The sequence below is a fragment of the Furipterus horrens genome, unplaced genomic scaffold, assembly GCF_987537825.1.
Source record: "Furipterus horrens unplaced genomic scaffold, mFurHor1.1.pri manual_scaffold_2, whole genome shotgun sequence".
Taxonomy (NCBI): domain Eukaryota; kingdom Metazoa; phylum Chordata; class Mammalia; order Chiroptera; family Furipteridae; genus Furipterus; species Furipterus horrens.
In genome coordinates, this window is record NW_028327172.1 from 2,356,807 (window position 1) to 2,376,692 (window position 19,886).

At 62.8% G+C, this 19,886-nt stretch overlaps 1 protein-coding gene across 1 annotated transcript in view; it reads left to right on the forward strand.

The window, feature by feature from the left end:
• Nucleotides 1–19,886, forward strand: part of SHANK2 (SH3 and multiple ankyrin repeat domains 2) — a 296,667-nt gene that overhangs the window by 256,636 nt on the left and 20,145 nt on the right. Inside the window, exons 17-18 of the mRNA XM_090257200.1 lie at nt 17,864–17,999; nt 18,248–18,328. Coding sequence (XP_090113326.1) covers nt 17,864–17,999; nt 18,248–18,328 — 217 coding nt within the window. The remainder of the gene's footprint in view (nt 1–17,863; nt 18,000–18,247; nt 18,329–19,886) is intronic.

The following is a 19,886-nucleotide window of genomic DNA, read 5'->3' on the forward strand; positions in this document are numbered from 1 at the left end:
GGGAGGACTGCGCTCTGCTCAGCTTTTCTGTAAACCTAAAAATGTTCCAAAATATAAAATCATAATTAAAAGAAGATGTGATCGGGTACACCCCCTCAAGTTCTTACTCATGGCAGAGAGCAGGATTTGCCGGGAGCCCGTCTCCCAAAGAAGACAGATAAGAGAAGCAGTTCTAGAAGCTTCTGCAGAGCCCCACAGGGAGCCATGATCCGTTCGTTGCTGGCCTTCGGGTCTGTCTGAGGGAGGGCGCCCATCGGACCCCATCAGAGGTGGGGTCCTGGGAGGAGAGTGGGACGAATCAGACCTGGCCGGTAGGCCAGGGAGGTGTGTGAGTGACCTCTAAGGAGAAGTCCCCCGGGGGAGGGCCGCACCTGGTGCAGCCCTGGGGAGGGGCCCGTGGACCCAGGCGTCCCTGCACACGGGCTGGGCTGTTAATGCCCCCCGCTCCTCTCCAAGGAGGAACCATGTGGAGGCTGTGACCCCCGTCGGGGACTCGGGGCCACCAGCGGTCCCCAGCTCCCTGGTTCTCTTTCACAGCTTTATTCAGATTGTGACTTCCCTGCCACACACTGGCCTGCTGTCCCCTCAGCCCACGGCTTCTTCGTCGGCAGCGCAGGCCCGCCCCACAGCGCAGGTGCCCGTGCCGTGTGGGCGGCCTGGCCCGTGTGCCCATGCTCTGGCTTCCAGGAGCTGTCTCTTCATCCCCCTGCCCCCTGCATGCAGACAGGCCCCAGTCCCGGAAGCTCTGTGTTGGAAGTGGCAGCCCCTGGGCCCTGGGTCACCGCATGGAAGCGAGCAGCCACTCCCTAGGGTCCTGCCCGGGGAGCACTAATGTCCACGTGGCTGAGCTCTTAGTCACGGGAGCCTCGGTCCTAGCAGCAGGTGTTAACTCACAGAAAGACGCATCATCCATACTGGCTTTGAACCCTGCGTCACCAAGGTACCCAGAAGGGGCCTTGCATGTTGTCCAGTTCAACCCCCTCATTTCCCCAGACAGGGGACGCGTCTTGCCAAAGATCGCACAGGCGTTTGTAGAAGGGCCAAGCTCTGGGGCTTGGGACCCCAGTTCACTTCCCTTCCCCACATACCACGTGGCCTTGACCTCCAGCAGAATGGAATCAGGAGAGGAGCATGGGTGAGGGGTCAGGGTGAGTAAGAGAATTGTTGGAGGTCGTCATGGACTGAACTATGCCCTCCCTGCTTCCCACTCCTGACTCACATGCCGAAGCCACAGCTCCTCAGAACGTGACCATGTTTGCAGACAGGGCCTTTAAAGACAGAAGTTCAGGTGAGGTTACTGATGCCATGTGCCTGGGGTCCTTCTGTAAAGAGATCAGGACACAGACCACACAGGGTGACGACCGTGTGGGGACCCAGGGAGGAGACGGCCGTCTGCACGCCCAGGAGCAAGGCCTCGGGAGGGACCAGCCCTGGGACCCCCGGGTCTCGGACTCCAGCCCCCAGGACGGGGACTGTGAGCGTCTGGGGTTTAAGCCGCCCCAGGACGCGCGTGCATGTGTCGGAACTGGGTGCGGGCGGAGGTCAGGTGGACCCCAGGTTGTCCGGCTGGATCTGGCCGGGCCCTTGCTCGTCTTCTGTGTGAGTAATGTCCGCTCTCTGGCCACACAGCCGGGGACAGCGCTGGGGCCACAGGTGTAATGAGCGCCCAGCGACGAGGCTGGCGGCCATCCAAGGCGACCCACTGCCCACCCAATGGCGGTCCCCACCACAGCAGCCCGGGGGAAAGCGGACAAGCGCCTGGGGATCGGGGCCTGGGAAATGAGGCGGCTCATCCCCCCCCCCGAGAGTTAATCATCTGCTTTGGGGATTAATTTTTCAGTTGTTGCCTTTGAGTGGAAGCACTTGATAAATTACTCGTCATGATGTGGGACATGCAGGAGCTAAATCGAGCTATAAATCTCCCCAAGCTCGGCGCTGAAGCCTGCACCTCGGCCCACGTTCCATGGGGCGGGGGGGGGGGGGGGGGGACACACGCTCTGGGCGGGGAGGCCTGCCCATGGATGGCGCCTCCGAGGCCTCCGCTGGCCCCAAACCCGGGCAGGCTCCTGCGGCCGGGCCTGGGCATCCCTCCCCCCTGGAAAGGCCGACCCGCTGTCCCTGGTCAGAACGGCCGCACCCCGGACACGCCCTGCCCCGCTCCCCACCACTGACTTCGAAGTCAAGGCCCCTCCTCCTGCAGGCACCCTGCCCCCGGCTGCCTTCCCCATGAACTGGGACCTCAAACGCTGCCCAGAATTAGGCTTGTCCCGCACCCTGCACACCAAGGGCCAGGTTGGCGAGCACAAGGGTCGTGTCCGCAGGGGACACTGGCAGGTGCAGGGCGACCTCTGCACTCTGAGGACACACGGTCACTGTGGAGGTCACAGCAGAGACGGAGCCAGGGTCATCACGGAGCCGGGCTCTGTTCACACTGCTGCATTGGGGGGGGGGGGCGGGGCAGGGAGCTTTGAGTTCGTTTGTTTGTGTAAACTGAGTCAATCTGAAGAAATAACCGTGTGTACAGAACCCAGGCCGTGGGCTGGAACCCTGACAGCGACGCCCAGATGCTGAAGCTTGGGGGGCCGCTGTCAAACCCCAGGGGCCTGGGGCTCAAGGAGGGGCCGCCTCCGGGGCTGAGCAGGGCGTTGAGAATTCTGCCCACAAAGTCGATATAAGAGGCCGTGCCGCCCCGGCCGGGCCTGCCTGTCCCGGGGTCAGACTGCCGCGTGGGGCACCGACGGGCGCAGGGCCGGCTGTGAGGGAGCCCCGGAGTTGGGGAAGGCCACTCACGCCCTCCCCTGGCTTTGCCCCTTGGCTTCCAGAGGTCCTGCCCTGGGCCTGGAAGCAAGTCCTGAAGCCCGTGCGCCCCTTCCTCTGAGGACCCCAGGGCAGCACAGTTTGCCTCCAACAAGAGCGTGTGACGCTGGGGAACACCGGAGTCAGCACAAGGCGGAAATGCCAACCTGGCAGGCAGCGTCAGGCCTGCTTCTGCCTGAACGGCATGCGCGGGGGAGTCGGGGGCAGGGCAGGGACCTGTCCCCTCGCGGAGCAGCCTGGGCAGCAGGGTGGGGGCTGCCGCCGGGGACTCCCGCGAGGGTCCCCACCAGCCTGGCCCCGGACAGGGCGGGCCAGCGGGAGAACCCCAAGCGCACTGCGGGGAGGGGAGGGCAGGGCACCTGGGCAGGTGACGGCTGGGGGTTGATGGGAAATAAATGTTTGGTCTTTGTCCTCAGGTCCGAGCACAGCGCTCCTACAGCCCTTGGGATTTCACTGTCCTTTGGGTGCTAATGGGGGCCCTAGATAGCTTCAGGATGGGGAACCGCTCGCCAAAGAAGAAAATTAGTTGTCAAACTCACTTCCTACCTCTCTCTGGACCCGGTGGGGGAGAGGAGCCGGAGTTTTAGCTCAATCCCCATTGGCCCGGGATTCAGTCCATCAAACGGTGCCTGGATCGTGCCTCTTCCTTCAAAACTGCGAGGCAGCGAGGCCGGGGGCCGGGGCGGCACATCGCTTGCGCGCGGCTGTTCCTGAATCACATCTTTTAAAATAAACCAATCGTCGTAAGTAAAGTAGCAAATTATTGAACCCGAGATGGGGGTCATGGGAACCCCGTCCACAGCGGGTGGGTCAGAAGTTGGGCTGTCTTGTGGGGTGGAGCCCTTCCCCCCGCGGGGGCCGTGTGACCCCAGCTGGTGCGGGAGAGAACTGGTGTTGGATGGCTGGCGTCGGAGAAAGCCACACCACGCCGCCCCCGGTTTCCCGCACATGCGGTGGGGGTTGCGCTCACTCCCTGTGAGGGGTGGGCGCTCTCAGGAAGCCACACTCGGGGTGGGGGGGGGCGGGAACAGAGGCTTGGAGGTTCAGACTCTGGCTTCTGCAGAGGGCTTCCGGGCCAGTGCACCGCAGGGGACCGGGCAGGGCCTTCCCAGGCACGTCTATGTGGGGCCACCTGTGTGCCCACCTGTCCACAGGGCCGGCGAAGGCTAAGGTGAGCGGAGGCAGGAGCCCCTCGGGTTCAGGAGAAGGGGAGGTCGCATAGCGGGAGCGGCCAGCTCCTTGGGTGACATGACGCACACACAGAGGCCGGTGGGCCATGCAAGGCGGCACCAGACAGACCCCTCAGTCGCTCAGAGAGCACGTGCCCGGGGACCGAGGGAGCCGCTTCCATCCCCGGCTCTGGCACGGAGATGTGGCGCAGGGCCGGGTCGTGGTCACGGACCGGAAACCGTACCCCGACGATCAGGCAGGCCAGTGGGTGGGCGGCATGGGTCACCCGCAGGCCCCGCTCGCCCTTCGCCCGCCTGCAGTCCCAGTTGCACGGGGCATGTGCTGGAGAAGCTCCCCAGGCCGTAGGGTCCCCTTCCACCCCCCACCCCCATCCCACCCTATCCCAAAGTGGCCACGGCAGCTCCGCACCTATGGCCACGGTGGCCCGCAGCCTGGCCCAGCTGTGACGTCGCTCTCCTTGTCTGCCCTGCTCAGAAGGACTCGGTCCCTGCAGGGCTCGGGCAGAGACCCTGTCAACGGAGGCAACGGGGCCCCAGCTGGTGCCTTGCCTATGATGGCCGCCGCAGGCCCCCCCAGCCTCACACCTTCCAGCCTCGGAAGCCGGCGGGGGCTCCTGCTCCAGGGAGCACGCAGGGCTGCTGCTTGGGGGCTGTCGGGGTCCCTGGCCGACAGGGGTGAGTCTGGAGCCGGACTGCGCCGGGGAGCCCTGGAGGCGGGCCGAGCGAGTCCGTGTGAGTGTCCCCTGTCCTGGGGCGGCTGTAATAAAGGGCCACCCACTAGGCGACGTCAAGCGACAGAAATGGGCCCCCTCATAGTTCTGGGGCCGGAGTCTGAAATCGAAGTGTCAGCTGGCCCTGGGAGGGGAGCCTGCCTGCCTCTTCTACTGGCGGGGGCTCCAGGCATGCCTGGCGGGCGGCCGCATCCCCCCGGTCTCTCCTCCGTCGTCACAAGGCCTCCTGCTCTCTGTCTTCTCATCCCGCCTGCGGACACTTGTCACTGCGTCTCGGGCCCACGCAGAGTCCGGGTGGCTCGTCGTGAGGTCTGCCACCTCATCGCATCTGCAAAGGGCCCTTTTCCAGACTAGGCCACATTCCCAGGTACAGGGGTGACACCCTAGCGGGGGCAGCAGGACAGACACCACTCGGCTCACCCCGACTTCACAGGAGAGAGAGGCCGGAGAGCAGAAGGGCCGGACTGTGACTTGGTGTCTCCGGGGCCGGACCGGAGCCCGTTGTGCCCCCGACAGCCACTCCCTGAGACCAGGACCAGTGCCACCCTCGGCTGGGGGGGGGGGGGGCAGTAAGACAGGCTTGTCTGCAGCTCACTGTTGTGGGGTGAACTGTGTCCCCCAAACCCCACTGTCAATGTGCTAACCCCCTAGAGCCCCGGGATGTGGCCTCATTTGGAAACATGGCCGTTGCAGGTGCAGTTAGTTAGGGAGAAGGTGGGTCCCTAACCTGGCAGGACCGTGTCCTTCTGAGAAGGGGAAACAGGGTCAGATGGAGAGCGCACCGCGCGGCGTGGAGGCAGAGGTGGGGGGCGGCTTCCGCACGCCGCGGAGCGACGAGGGTCTCCGCCAGGGCAGAGGCCGGGTGCCCCCTCAGCCCAGGAGCCAGCTGGCTGCCAACTCCCGGACTTCTGGCCCCGAGCTCGGACTGGGAGACGCTGCTGCTGGAGTCGCGGCTGCCGTGTGCTTGGTGACGCGCCCCCCGGAAGTGACCTGTAGGGTTGGGGCTCCGGTTCCTGGAGCCAGAACAGGGCAGGCGCGCTGGGGGCCAAGCCCTGTGCCCCGCCTCTCCCTCCCACTCTGCGTACCCCCGACATCAGCTTTAGGCGGCTTTCTGTCCTGCGCCCCCTTTGCCTGTGAGCGGGGTTATCAGATCTGAGCGTGAGGTCAAAGTGCACAGATGCCCCGGGGGACGGCGTCCCTCTGCAGAGCGCAGCGTGCGGGCCTCGTGACACAGGCCGGACAAACAGCTCGGCGCCGTCCTTGCCCACGGACTCTTCTCCGTTGACTCGTCTCGGGGGGCGGGGTGTCCTGAGACGGCGCCAAGGGGGCGCAGGTGCAGCTGGACAGCTCTGGCCACCGCGAGCTCAGTCTCCCTGCGCTGGCGGCGGGCTTCTGCCTGGAGGCGGCTCTGCCCGTGGGGTTGTGCTGATGGGGACCGTTGGGTCTCATTCCCATGGGTCCCCTCTGTTGCTGGCTTCCTGCTCGCCGACCCCCCCCTTTGTCTCCTGCCTTAGACATGTCTCCCCAGCTCCCTCCTCCTGGGCCGGCTCCACGCTGCCCAGGGCCAGGACACGGACGGGGTCATGGGAGGTTAGGGTCCCCCCTCCTTAGCGTCGGGACAAAAGCTGAGCCACGGACACCCTGATGGCCCAGGCACAGCTGAGCAGTCCATGGGAAGGGCTGGGGAGGCCATTTGGAGGACAGACTTTCCCGGGGTCCCCATGGGCCCGGTTGGCTGTGTCCCCAGGTGGAGGCCCCAGATCCCGTGGGGTGGGGCTGACCCCGGACCCCACCTGGTGCAGCCTCAACCCTGTGGAGACGATACTGACAGTCCCCACCCCCACGCTCCGCAGCCTCCTGGCCGTGGGCGTGCTGGTCCCTGACCAGATGGCTGTGGCATCCGTCCACGGCGGGTCAGCCGCTGCAGCCGGCCTTTCGGGGGTCTGTGGGGCCCTTCACTCGCCCTCTGAACAAATCCCGCGGGGCGGCTAAGCGGCCGGCCCGCCCGCCCCACGGCTCCCGGCCTGCGCTGAGGTCAGCTGCACCTGCTCTCCCGCCGCCGGCCCCTCCCGCTGCCAAGGTCGCCGCCAGGGCCCCGGCGGCTGCATTAGCGGCGTGTCGTGTCCTGGCGAGGCCGCAGCAAATGACCGCAGGCTGGGTCGCTGGGCGACAGGAATCAATTCTCTCACAGCCCTCGAGGCCGGACGTCCAAAGTCAGCTTCGCTGGGCGGGAGCCAGGGGCCCGGCGGCTGCACCCCCTCCAAGGGCTCTGGGGGTGGGTCCTGGGCACCTCTGTTAGAAAAGCCGGTTCTCTGGGAATTCCCAGGCGACCTCCACCCGGATCTCATTGGCTAGAAGGATGCCTGCCCCGCCAGGCTCCTGGGGTGACACTTCGGAGTTGTGACCCCAGGGCTTGGGAGCTTCTGAGAGAGGGGCGCACTGCAGCTGCCTCCCCTGCCTCCTCTGGGGGCTCCTCCTCGCTGGGGTTCAGCACAGAGCCCAGCACTCTGGGGCTCAGGAAACGCGTGCCAGGGGTGTCTCTGTGGGAGAACGCTTCCCTGCTTTGTCCTGCCCGTGGTGCCCTGGACCAAGAAGTCAGAGCCAAATCAGGGTGCCTGACCTCCACGCCACCCCGAGACGCATCAGCAGGCCTGAACCCCCGGCGGTCGTGAGTGACGTCAGTACGTGTGTCCACCAGACACATGGCTGCAGGCTTGGGACTGGCTTCTCTGCCCGCCGGCTCCGGGGAAGGGGCAGCCGGGCTCCTGGGGGACAGCTCAGGGCCTGGGCAGTGACGGCCCCGCCCCCAGCCACCACGGCACCCCGCCCCCAGCCTCCGCCCGCCGCGGAGCCAGCCCACACACCCGCGCAGCTCCAGGTTATTTTAGACCGAGCCTCATGCTCACAACCTCCAACAGACGGAACTTGAAGCCAAGAAAAAGGAAGCTGCGCACCCCGCGCTTCCGGCTGCCACACCCGCCGGCTTCCAGCCGCGTGCCGCCAGCCCAGCACAAGCAGCGGCCCGGGGGTCTCCTGGGACAGCCTGAGTGACCGGACCAGGTGGCCAGGTGTGGTGACGTGTCGTGGCCTGGACCCGGGGGTGCTGGCCGTGTCCTCGTGGCTGCGGGAAGGAGTGGGTGTCCGCAGCGTCAGGCCCAGCCTTCACTGAGTCTGCCTCAGTCACGTGGCCTCATTCAGGTCCCCGGCCAGTCCCATAGAATGGTCACGAGGACCCACACGATGGAATATTACTCGGCCAGGAAGAGGGAGGAAGCTCTGACACACGTTCTGATGTGGACGACCCTCCGCGGAGTGACAGGGGGCAGGACAAAGGCTGTGTGCTGTGTGGTCCCGTTGGTACGGAGTGTCCCGCGCAGGGAGTGGCACAGGGACAGGCTGGTGGTGGCTGTGGCTGGGGGCAGGGCCAGGAGCGGTGGCCGGTGGGTATGGGGTTTCCCTCCGCAGCGATGGGGAGGTTTGGGAACTGGAGACGGCGGTGGTCGCGCAGCATCGTGAATGCCCCAGACGCCCCTGACCCGTGCCCTTGAGAAGGGTGAGTTTTACATGACGTGAACTTCACCTCCGTTTTTTAAAGCGTGCGCACACAGGCATGGCTGGTCTCACCGTGCTCGCAGACGCTACATTTTTTTACAAACTGAAGGTGAGACCCTCCATCAGCAAACGACCATGACTGTCCAAAGGCTCAGTATTGTTTAGTTAAGACACATGCACGTTTTGGACGTAATGCTGTTGTTGCCCGTTGAATAGTCTACAGTTGAGCGGAAACAGCTTTTACGTGCACTGGGAAAGCGGGCGTGTGTGGGGCGCACTGGATTGCAATACACACCCTGTTGCAGTGGTCTGGACCCAAACCCCAATAACCACTGACCCCCGCCCCCTCCCCCAGCGTCCGGAACCCACCATCTACTCTGTCTCTAGGGCTGTGAGTCCTCCAGGTACCCCCCCTGTGAGTGGAATCACACGGGATGTGTCCTTGTGTGTCTGGCTTATTCACTCAGCAACGTCCCCAAGGTCTCCACGCTGGAGCGGGCGTCAGAATGTCCTTCCTCTTTGAGGTCCGATGCTCGGTGGGGGAGCAGGTCAGGGCTTGGTGCTCTTGGCCTTCGCTGGCCTGACCTGAGGACCACCGGCTGTCCTGGCCCCGCAGCCGCCTCTGACCCGTGGCCCTGGTGCCACCGCGGTCCCCGCGTGCACAAGAGAGGAGGGGCTGCTTCCGAGGCAGCCGTGGCCTCTAGCTGGAGGTGCTGGGTGCAGGCACGTCTGCTGGGCGGGGCTCTCTCACATGGCTCCAGGCTCCTCTCCCCCGGGATCCCCATGTCAGACTCATTTCAGCGAGGTGGCCTGATGGCCGCGGGGCGCCGGGGGCCGCGGGGGCCCGTGAGGGGGAGCCCGCCCGCCTGCACGGCTGTCGGGAGAGGCTGCTGGAGGGCCTTGGCCCACCGTTGCCCTTCTGAGCTAAGAGCAAAATGATTATTTCAAAGACACCGGGAAGCCAGCCACCTGCAGAGTCCCGACCGGAGCCAGGCCCCCCGAGCTCACACCGTCCCGCGGGCCCACGCGGTTCCAGAAGGAGCCCCAGGCAGCTCCAGGCTCTGCCCCACAGGAACGGGCTGCGGTGGGCGCCCGGCCAGGCACCGCACCCTCTCTGGGAGGGCTTACATCGCGGGTTCCTGGGGGCGGCGGTGCCCATGGCCCCTGCCCTGCGTGGGTCCTGCCCAGAGCAAGGTGGGACCGAGGGCGTGGTGGAGGAAGCCAGGGAGGAGGGTCCGGAACTTCCCGTGGAGAAGCGTTGGGGGGCCCGGGGCCGTCTGGGTGGAGGCGGAACGGGGCAGCTGCAGGGAGGTGGGCTGGGACGCAGCGGGGCGCACCCGCCCCAGCAGCCAGCTGATGGGAGACCCCGCGCTGCACTCAGGCCGGCCAATGCTGACCCCGCTGGACCCAGGCCGCTGATCAGCCTCTTGGCCCCAGTCCTTCCCGGTTCACCCTAAACTGCCGGCTCCCCTTGGTTCCCCTGGGAGCCAGTCCACCAGCTTGTCCTGAGGGCCAGCATCCCAGGAGACCGCAGCCAGCCCCGGACCACGACCTGTCCGCTCTGCCACAGTGGACGAGACGCTCTTTCCCCATCCCTGGTGACAGTCCTCCTTCCTCCCCTCAGTCCTGCCCCCAACCGCAGGCGTGTGCCAAGGTTCTGGCATGGACAGTGATTTCATGATGCCCTCCAGCTGGGCAGAAACAGAGACGCCTTCAGTACAAGAACCAGGGCTGGGGGCCGAGGGGAGGCAGCCGCGTCCTTCCTGAGAGGGGCCAGTCTGCCGGCTGCCCTCCGGCCTCAGAGGAACAAGGAGCTCCAGAGAGGAGGAAAGAAGCTTCCCTCCTCCACCCCCACCCAGGACAAAACCAAAGGACAACCCCCTGGGAGCCCAGGGAGCAGTGGAGCCCTGCCCCGCATCCTGACAGGTGAAGTTTGTCCTTACTGGCCTGCACGTGGGCCTTCCTGGGGACCCGTGTGCTTTCTTGTCATCACCGCCAGGGCCTTCATCTCCACAAAGACCGTTTTCTCCGGCTTTGGTCTCAGGGCAGAAGCAGAAGGTGGGAAAGGAAAGGGGGGAACAACCTATACCCCAGTGATGTGACAGCACCCCAAAGACACACTGAGAAAATGGGCGTGCACATGCTGTTCATGCTGCTGTTTGATAGCAAAAAACTGGAGGTGACCCCAGGTCCACAGGAGGCAACAGCTGAGCACACCTGGAGCCACACACACCTGGAGCCGCGCGCACCTGGAGCCAAGCACACCTGGAGCCAAGCACACCTGGAGCCACGCGCACCTGGAGCCAAGCACACCTGGAGCCGCGCGCACCTGGAGCCGCGCGCACCTGGAGCCGAGCGCACCTGGAGCCGCGCGCACCTGGAGCCGAGCGCACCTGGAGCCGCGCGCACCTGGAGCCGAGCGCACCTGGAGCCGCGCGCACCTGGAGCAGAGCGCACCTGGAGCCGCGCGCACCTGGAGCAGAGCGCACCTGGAGCCGCGCGCACCTGGAGCAGAGCGCACCTGGAGCCGCGCGCACCTGGAGCCGCGCGCACCTGGAGCCAAGCACACCTGGAGCCGCGTGCACTTGGAGCCGCGCGCACCTGGAGCCCAGCACACCTGGAGCCGCGCGCACCTGGAGCCGAGTGCACCTGGAGCCTGGATGCAGGACCAGGGCTGGAGCTGGGAGGCAGTGAGGAACCCCTTGAGCCGCCCCAGCACTGGCTCCAGGGTGCAGTGTTTATTTATTTAATCCTCACCCAAGGACATGTTTTATTGATTTTAGAGAAGAAGAAGGGAGAGAGAAACACTCAATGTGAGAAAGAAACATTCATTGGTTGTCCTGCGCATGCCCTAACTAGGGATCAAACCCACCACCTTTGGGTGCACCAGATGATGCTCCAACTAACGGAGCCACCCGGCCAGGGCACCGGGGTGCCTGGTGGGAAAGACAAGGGTGAGAAGAGTGTGACCAGCACACGACCATCTACACAAGGAAGGTGGGGAGCGACACTCACATACACACACACAGGCATGCAGCTCATGCACGCATGCACATGCATATGCCCCACACACATGCATGTGCACACATACACGTGCCCACATGCATGCACTGTACTCGTGTGCATGCATACATGCAAAGCTCGTGTATGCACAATGCTCGCATACACGCACGTACGTATGCATGCGTACATACACACATGTGCTCATTCTTTTTCATGGCAGGGTTACCCCCACGCACACGTTTTAATCTGCTGTTGCGTTGGGCACAGGGGACAATAAAAGAAAGTAACCTTTTCCGGATACAAATTGGTTTGTAGGGTTAGATTTTAAAACTGGGTGAATGTTTCACATAATTTTAAAACAATTAAATCAGCATGCTTTTAAACCTCTAAAAAACTCAAACACAAAATAATTTAAATGAACACAACCACAGGTTCAACCAATGGCATTAACAGAAATTATTTCGAATGCGAAGCTGCCCCTCATGACGAACCCGGAGGAAGCCTTAAGCTCCTTTCAGTAACCTGCTAGGAATGACATGCATGTCGTTGGCCTGAGCTACGTAACACGGGTAACGACAGACGATGATTAACAGACGACGGGTCGATAAACAGGATGAGCAAATAAGTCATTCCTTGAATGTCAGTCATCAGGAGCCAGATTTTTAGCAACGAGAGAGAAAACGGATGTGAAATCGAAGAAACCCTGCTGTTCTAACTTTCAGCAGAAACGACCCTCATCCCGGAGACCCAGCGCGTCCAGGCTCCCCCACAAGCCAGAGTCGGGGTCACCTGGGAAGGGCTCAGGAGTGAGCGCCACGGGGCGCCACTGAGCAGCCACTGGGGTGCGGCCTGGCACCTTGGAGCCATGGGAACAAGGGTGGGCGCCTGTCGGGGACACGGCAGCTCCCGACGGCTGCAGCTAGAATGATCTGGCAACAAAGTACAGCGGTGCTGGGTTCAAGTCCAAAGTGCGCAATAAATATCCAGAGCCCTACGGCTACAAACGCATAAATGAGAGGACAGCCGTCCCCTGCAGAATTCCTAACGCTGCTGGGGGTGCTGCGCCCTCACTGAGGGGGTGACACCTGCCCACCCCCACGGTGTGGCCGGGCATAGTGTCACCCTTCCGAAGAGCACAGTGCGCAAAGCCGAAGGAAGAGGAGCTGGCCAGGGACAAGCCTGGCTAGCACACCTCAGCCAGGTGAGCCAGGCGGCCAGCTCAGGGCCAGTCACACCAGGACCGTGTGCCCTGATGCGATGGGCCCCGGGGCCCCCCAAGCCCCCAGCCCCAGGCTAATGGTGACAGAAGGTTCCAGTTAAGGACACCCCCAGAAGCACTGCGCAGTCCTCACAACTGCCCAGGTCATCAAATGCAAAGACCGTCAGAAGCTGCCACCGCCCCGAGGACCCTCAGGAGCCGTGACCACTAAATGCAGGGGGTGTCCTGGACGGCGTCCCGGGCAGAAGGGGACGTGAGGTAAAAACTAAGGAAACCTGAATAAATTACGGACCTTAGTTAATCCTGTAGCAGTCGTGGTTCATTCACTGTGACAAACGTCCGTCTTAATGGGACGTGCACACATCAGGGGGGACGTAGCGGGGCGTGTGGGACTCCTTGTGCTATCGCCGCAATTTTTCTGAAAACTGGAAACTATTCTAAAATAAAAGGGTCATTTAAAAACAAAGAAGAGTCACTGCAGATTCTAATACACCCCTGAAGTAAGAACAAAAAAAATGTTCTTTTTTTTTTTTAAGTAACAGAGAACCAAATAGGAACACTACGATTTAAAAATATTATTGCAGCCCTGGCGGGCGTGGCTACGTGGACTGAGTGTCGGCGTGTGGATCAGGGGGTCGCCGGTTCGATTCCCGGTCAGGGCACGTGCCTGGGTTGTGGGCCGGGTCCCCAGTTGGGGGCGTGTGAGAGGCAACCACACACGGATGTTTCTCTCCCTCTCTCTAAAAATAAATAAATAAAATCTTTAAAAATTTTTTAAAAATTAAAATATTAGAGCCGATCAGAAGATGGTGATCGTTGTTGGGTTGAGAGAGAGCGGAGAAGAACGACGTGGAGACCTGAAGAGGAGAGATGATCGTATCAGAGCGTCAGTCCGGGTGGCGCGCCCGGGCCGTGAGGACGCCACCAAGGGGACACGGGAGAGAGGACACGTCGGGGCAATGAGGAGAACAACATGTCCTTGAATGGAAGGGCATGAGTTTTGTGGTGGAAAAGGATCCAGGGGTCTCAGAGATGAAAACGGAGTCAGACCAACACCCATTCGTACATTTCAGAAAACGTGGAACCGCGGGGCTATTTTACAAGGTTCCTCACGGGGCGGGGGAATGGTGGGCAGCAGGGAGGGGAGGAAGGTTCCCTACAAAGGATCACAACGTGAGTGCAGCCGGGTCCCCAGAAACTGAAAGGAGCGAAGCTCCGCCTGGCCCGCGTGTGGCGCGGACCGCTGGCTGGCGGCCCCGCGTGCCCGGGAGAGGATGGAGGTGTTGTACCTGCTGCGTATGGCGCTCTGTCAGTATCGGTCAGTCCGCGGCGTCTGCTCTGTCCTCTGTGACTTCACTGGTCTCTGCCCAGCGGGCCCGTCCGCGCGAGGGCGGGCTGCGGGCCGTGTTCTGCTCCATTTGCATAGCGCCCTGTCTGTTCATTTCCACCAGATTTTGCTTTGTGACGTCGAGGCCCTGTTATTCCGTGCCTAAGCGCTGGCAACCGTGACAGCCGCCGGGTGTGCCGTGATGACCGTCCCTCTGTGTTTCTGGGACTGCCCTGTTCCTGAAGCGCATTTCTCAGGAAAACGGCTTTATGGAGGTGTAACTTACACACCATAAAGTCAGCCTCCTAAAGGGCACGGCCCAGGGGAGTTCAGTACAGGCCCCGCGGTGCGCCCGTCAGCACAGGCTAATTTTGGAACATTTTGCCGCTCCAACAAGCAACCCCATGCCCAGGCTGGCCGGGCCCCGGTCCTCGTCCCCCACCGCCCACGTCCTTGCTGTTAGGAGCGAAGCCGCTGTGGCCTGGGGGGCAGGTACCTGTGTGGATGCGTTTTCACTCCTTGTGAGAACACACCGAGGAGGGGCTGCTGGGCCACATCATACTCTGTGTACATTTTGAGGGACTGCCAAACTTTTTCCAAAGGGACTGGCGACTCTTTTGTCTGGTGGGACTATAGCCCCCCCCTCCACCCGCCCCCCGAGGGACATCTTCCGTCACTTTACATCCAGCCTCTCTGGGTCTGTATTTCAGGTGCACAGACCGCGTAATGGGTCTTTCTTTTTAAACCTTATGCTAACGCCTGCTCTGTAACGGGGTCTCACCCTGTCCCATTTCCTGTCATGACGAGGCCAATCAGGGTGGTCTGCAGGGGTTTGTTTTCTGTTGGTTTCCTGTTCGCTCTGTTGTCCCCTTTCCTGCTTCATTGGGCTGCACCCCTTTGCCGCCTTCTGCCCGGCGGCGGCTCCGGGATCCGAGCGCGATCCTTGCCCATGCAGTCTGCAGAGGGCTCTGGTTCTGACCGCGCGTCCGCGGGACTCCAGACTCTGCAGCACCGCCGGGCGCCCCGCCTCGCCGGGCCCGTCTCCAGGTCTCGCTCTGCATACGTTATAAACCTCACACGCCGCGTTATGTCGCCTCAGACAGACACATCTGTCTAACAAGAAAGAAAACAGTCCGACACTTCCCCTCGGCGTTTCCCAAGCCTGGCGCCCTCCCGCCCTGAAGAGCTGGGGTCGCTCCCCTCCTTCCTCCTGTCTCCCAGCAGGGCTGGCCACTCCTTCTCCCGGTTTCCATTTGTCGGCCACTCTTCCGCCTTGTCCTGGAAAGGCGTTTCCCCGGATGTGGAAGTCGAGGTTATCCTGCATTCACAGTTTAGAAGTGTTCCAGGCTCCTCTTGTCTGCATGGTCTCTGGTGGGAAGTCCACGGTCGTGCAGACATTTTCTCCTGACCCGTGTCTCTCCCTGTTCTGGGGCTCTGTAGTCTCCTCTCCTTATGGAACCCTGGTTTTCTGTCTGCTACGCCTCCTGGCTGGTGGGGCTCAGTTGGTTGGAGCATCGTCCCGTAAACCAAGATGTCACAGGTTCGATTCCCACTCAGGACACAGGCCTGGGTTGCAGGTTCAGTCCCCGAGTCAGGGTGCATGTGAGAGGTAACTGATCAGCGTTTCTCTCCCATTTCCTCCCCCCCCCTAAAATCAATAAGCACATTCTAGGGTGAGGATTAAGAAAGAAAAGGAAAAAAGACAGTGTTTTCTCTCTCTTCCTCATATTGGGAGAGTTTTATTTATGGACCTTCAAGTTCACTCTGCTTAGTCATATCCATTCTGCTATGAAGCCCGCCCAGTGCTCATTTAAATGTTAGATATTGTATTTTTTTAGTTCCAAAATTTCCGCTTAAATTTTTTTGCCTCTGTATTCTTTGCTGAGATTTCATATCTTTTATGCACCGAGTGTATTTTCCTTTACCACACCGAGCATCGTTCTCGCCGCCGCTCTGAGGTCCTTGTCTGAGAACCCCACCACCTTGCCCGTCTCGGGGTTCAGCCGTAGGTTTGTATTAGATCCTGAGGATGGTGAGCATGACGCTGTGGCCTCTGGATTCCCCTGTGTTTCTTGGATGAGTATGGATGCTTTTGTCTTTGCTGCCACTGCCCACCTTGGGGACACTTGGACTGCAGACTGTCCGGCGCGCAGCGGCAGCGCACAGACTCAGCGCCGGCACCGAGGCCGCCCCTGCAGGCTGTCCTGCGTGGGCCCCGCGCATGCGCCTTCCGGACGTCACCAGAGGCCCAGGGGGAGTCTGCCCACGGAACACGAAGCTCCTCTCCCCTGGCTGCCTTCCCTGGGATTCTGCATGCACCTTGGCAGCTGTGACCACCCCGGGCCCTGCCCTCCAGTGTCTCGGGGGAGAAAGACCGTCAGAGCTGACGAGGACCTGCGCCGCCCTGGGTCCACGGCCCCAAGCTTCCAACCTGCTGCTCCCATCTCGAATGCGCCCACCTCTCCTCATTCCTTAACTGTGTGGGTCTGAGTTTAGTGGTGGGAGGATGCCTTTTGTCCCGACGTCACAGGGGCCACCTGCAGAAGAGTTAGCCCTGTGAGCCTCCCGGCCCTAACGCGCCCCCTCAGATTTTATACGCGGCCAAACTGCCACTTCACTACGCAGAGAAAGCCGCCTTCAGACAGGCCATGTCTGAAAATTAAAAAAAAAAAAAAAACTGTCTCCAAAACTCCTTTTATTAAGAGAAGCTGCTAGAGCATGTCCTTTACCAAAACTGAGGCTTTTGAAAAACAAATACATGGCGTCGAGGATTCAGAAGACCCGACACCAAGACTCGGAGGGAACCCCAAGGGTGACAGTGACGGGGACATGGGCCCAGAGAGCGTGGAACCCCACTGTCCGGAGCAGCCGTGGCCTCAGGCGTGATTTCTTCACGAAGACAACAAAATCCTCCATGTAGTTAAAGGTTCTGAAGAGAAATTTGCATAATTGGGAAGGGTTTGGGTGGGAATTAGTCAAGGACATAGGAAATTAAGCCAATAAACAAACAACGGGAAATTATTTTGCTCCAGGGAAAACAAAACGTACAAGAAAAGGCACCGTAATCGTAGTAATATCGTACCATTGAGCTGTGAGTAGCTGCTACATGGTCACAGGATGAATCCTGAACGTTTTCGTTAAAATTATGCCGTAACGACGACTGGAAGCTAAAGGCGCTGGGAAGTGACCGTCACGGGGGCGGGCAGGGCTGCCGTCGCGTCTCGTTTGCTCCTTACCAGCAGGGCGGTGCCTTCCTTCCGAGACGGGGGTGCCTGGGGGGAGCTGCGGGGGTGCAGGTGCCAGGGTTGGGGGCCGGGGCAATGCCTGTGACCAAGAGAGGGCGCAGCTTGGGGTGAAGCTCTGCCCCAGTGGCGGTGCGCCCGCCGCCCCGGCCCGTCCGACGTCACGGCTCAGGCTCAGGCCGCTGGGGCTTGGTGTCCAGCAGGACGTGCCTTGGGACCGGTCCTGCTGCCATGCTGCGCCTGTTCACCGCGGCGGGGACCAAGGGAGGTGGCCGGCTCTGCCAGGGGCCGAGACCCTCCAGGGCCACCGTGGTCATGGTGGAGGCAGTGTGGGGGCCCCAAAGCACCGGAGCAGGGTCCCGTGAGCAGGGTGGGGGACCCGTCGCGCTCGGTGACTTGCCGGCACGGCCTCATGATGGGAGAGGAGGAGGCGGCCCGAGGACAGAGGTCGCCTCGCTGTGATGTGTGTTCCCCAAATACGCGCGCAGCGATTAAGCATCATGTCTCCTCCTGACCGCGGAGACACAGAACGCAGCACGCGGGCCCGGGAACCGCTCTGGCCGGCCCGGTGGGCGCCTGAGGACGCGCGGCAGAGAGAGCCGGCAGCGCGGGCCCAGGGGAGTGTCTGGGCCGGAGGGCGCCGCCCTCCCAGCTCCCTGGCCACCTAACGCGGGGGCACAGCCAGCCACGGCGCCTTCCTGGGGTCCCCGGGAGCCGCAACGCCCGCCTGCCTTGGCCCCTGGGTGCTCCCTGGCTCCCAGCTGCTGCCCCTGTCCCTGCAGGTGAACAATGAGAACGTGGTCAAGGTCGGCCACCGGCAGGTGGTGAACATGATCCGCCAGGGAGGGAACCACCTGGTCCTCAAGGTGGTCACGGTGACCCGGAATCTCGACCCCGATGACACCGCCAGGAAGAAAGGTGGGTGCCCCCCAGAGCCCCGCCCCCGCAGTGCCGCCTCAGGCCCCTCCGAGACCGGGCAGAGAAGCCAGAGGGAGGTGGGGCGGGGACTCTGGAGGTGGCCTCGGGGGCGGCGGTGGCCTCAGGCGACAGCGATGCTCAGCAGACAGGCTGGGGCTCCTGTCTACCCAGGCTGCCTCCCTCCTGGGTTGCTCCAGAAGGTGGGGTTGGGGGTCTCACGCCTCGGTCTCTCCTGTCTGCCCCGGCAGCGCCCCCGCCTCCCAAGCGCGCTCCGACCACGGCCCTCACGCTGCGCTCCAAGTCCATGACCTCAGAGCTGGAGGAGCTCGGTAAGTGGCCGCCCGCCAGCCCCAGCCTGCCCCCTGGAAGCCTCTCCGCGCTCCCGCCCTGCATGGCCCGGCGCTTGCTGGCTGGCCCCGCCCCACGCCCACGCTGGCCTCTGCAGTGCGCCTGCCGGCTTCGGGCTGGGGTTACTGGTCTTGCCTCTTCCTCCTCGTGGTTCATCTAACACTGCTTTGTTTTGAATTTCTGGGCCTCTCACCAGTGGATAAAGGTAAGCTGCCCCACGGTGTCCCCCCAACAGCTCCCCTGCCGGCCAGGGTGCCCCCAGGAGCCCCAGGCCCCAGGGGTGCAGCTCAGACCAGCAAGTTCCGCCCCGGGGGCTGACGTAGGTGGCGGTGGGGGTAGGTGCCCTGGAGGGCTGTGCGCCAGGCCCAGGGAGCTCCTGGCCTGCGACCTCTCGAAAGGTCTGCAAGCAGCAGAGAGGCTCTGGCCCTCAGACCCCTTTGTGTAGGCCGGCAAGGCTTGCCCAGTGGGCCACAGAGGCCGCGGAGAAGAGGGTGGCCCCGGAGCTGGCGCCCGAGCCCTGGCGGCGTGTTAGGTGCCCCCCTGGGGAGTTGCCAGGCAGCCCAGGGCCACCTGCGCCAGGAGGATTGTGACTGTGACCCACCCAGAGAGGAGGGACAGGAGGGCAGAGGCTGCTGGGCGGGGGAGGGCGGGCACCCGGGGGGACAGATGCAGGCCCTGCGCCCCGCCCCCCAGCCCCGCAGGCCCAGCTGGACAGGGCGGAAGTCTGAGCGCCCCAGGCTGGCCGGTGACTGGCCATGGCTCCCACCTGGTCCTGGCCCTCACTGGGAGGACTTTGGCCCTCTTCCCCCACCCCCACCCCCAGCCCAAAAAGTACGGGTGGCACTTCCTCCTGGCAGTTCCTCTGGAAAGGGTCCCCTTCGCTCCGTCCACAGCAGGGGTGCAGACCGTCCTCCCTGGCCCAGGCCACTGCCCCCCTAGACTGCACCCCTCACGGCCACCACGTCCCCAGCACCACCAGTCCCCCCAAAGCCCCTATTTCTGTCCGCCCCCTCGATGCTGTCCTGTCACCCACACAAGAGTTGCTGGGGTTCTCCCGGTTGCCCCCCAGTATAGCACGCAGCGGGGACAGCAGTGTGAGTGACTATGTGTCTGTAAAGGGGACAGCTTGTGTCACACCAGCTCGAGGGCCTGTGACAGGTGTCCCCGAAGTGGCAGCTCGCCTTTAAAGGGGGCTACAGCGGGGTCAGCTCAGACAGGCGCTGCACGCTCGCTGGGGCCCTCGGCCGCCCCGGGCCCTCTCCCCGGGCGGGACCTTGGGTGCCCTTCGCAGTGGGGACTCGCCCCTCGGCTCACCCTTGCCCTGCTGGGACTTGGTCCCCACGGGCAGGCCCTGGGAGGGGTGGCCCTGAGGAGGAAAGCAAGCCGGGGGCGCAGGGTTACCCGCTGGGCCAGGTGGCAGGTTCCCGGGGAAGCGTGGGTGGTGCATCTTCTCTCTAGACGCCCGCCCGTGTCTGGGCCCCCGGAGCTGCGGGCCGTCAGTCAGTCAGGTCGGGTGGGTCCGGTCCCCCGGCCCCGGGC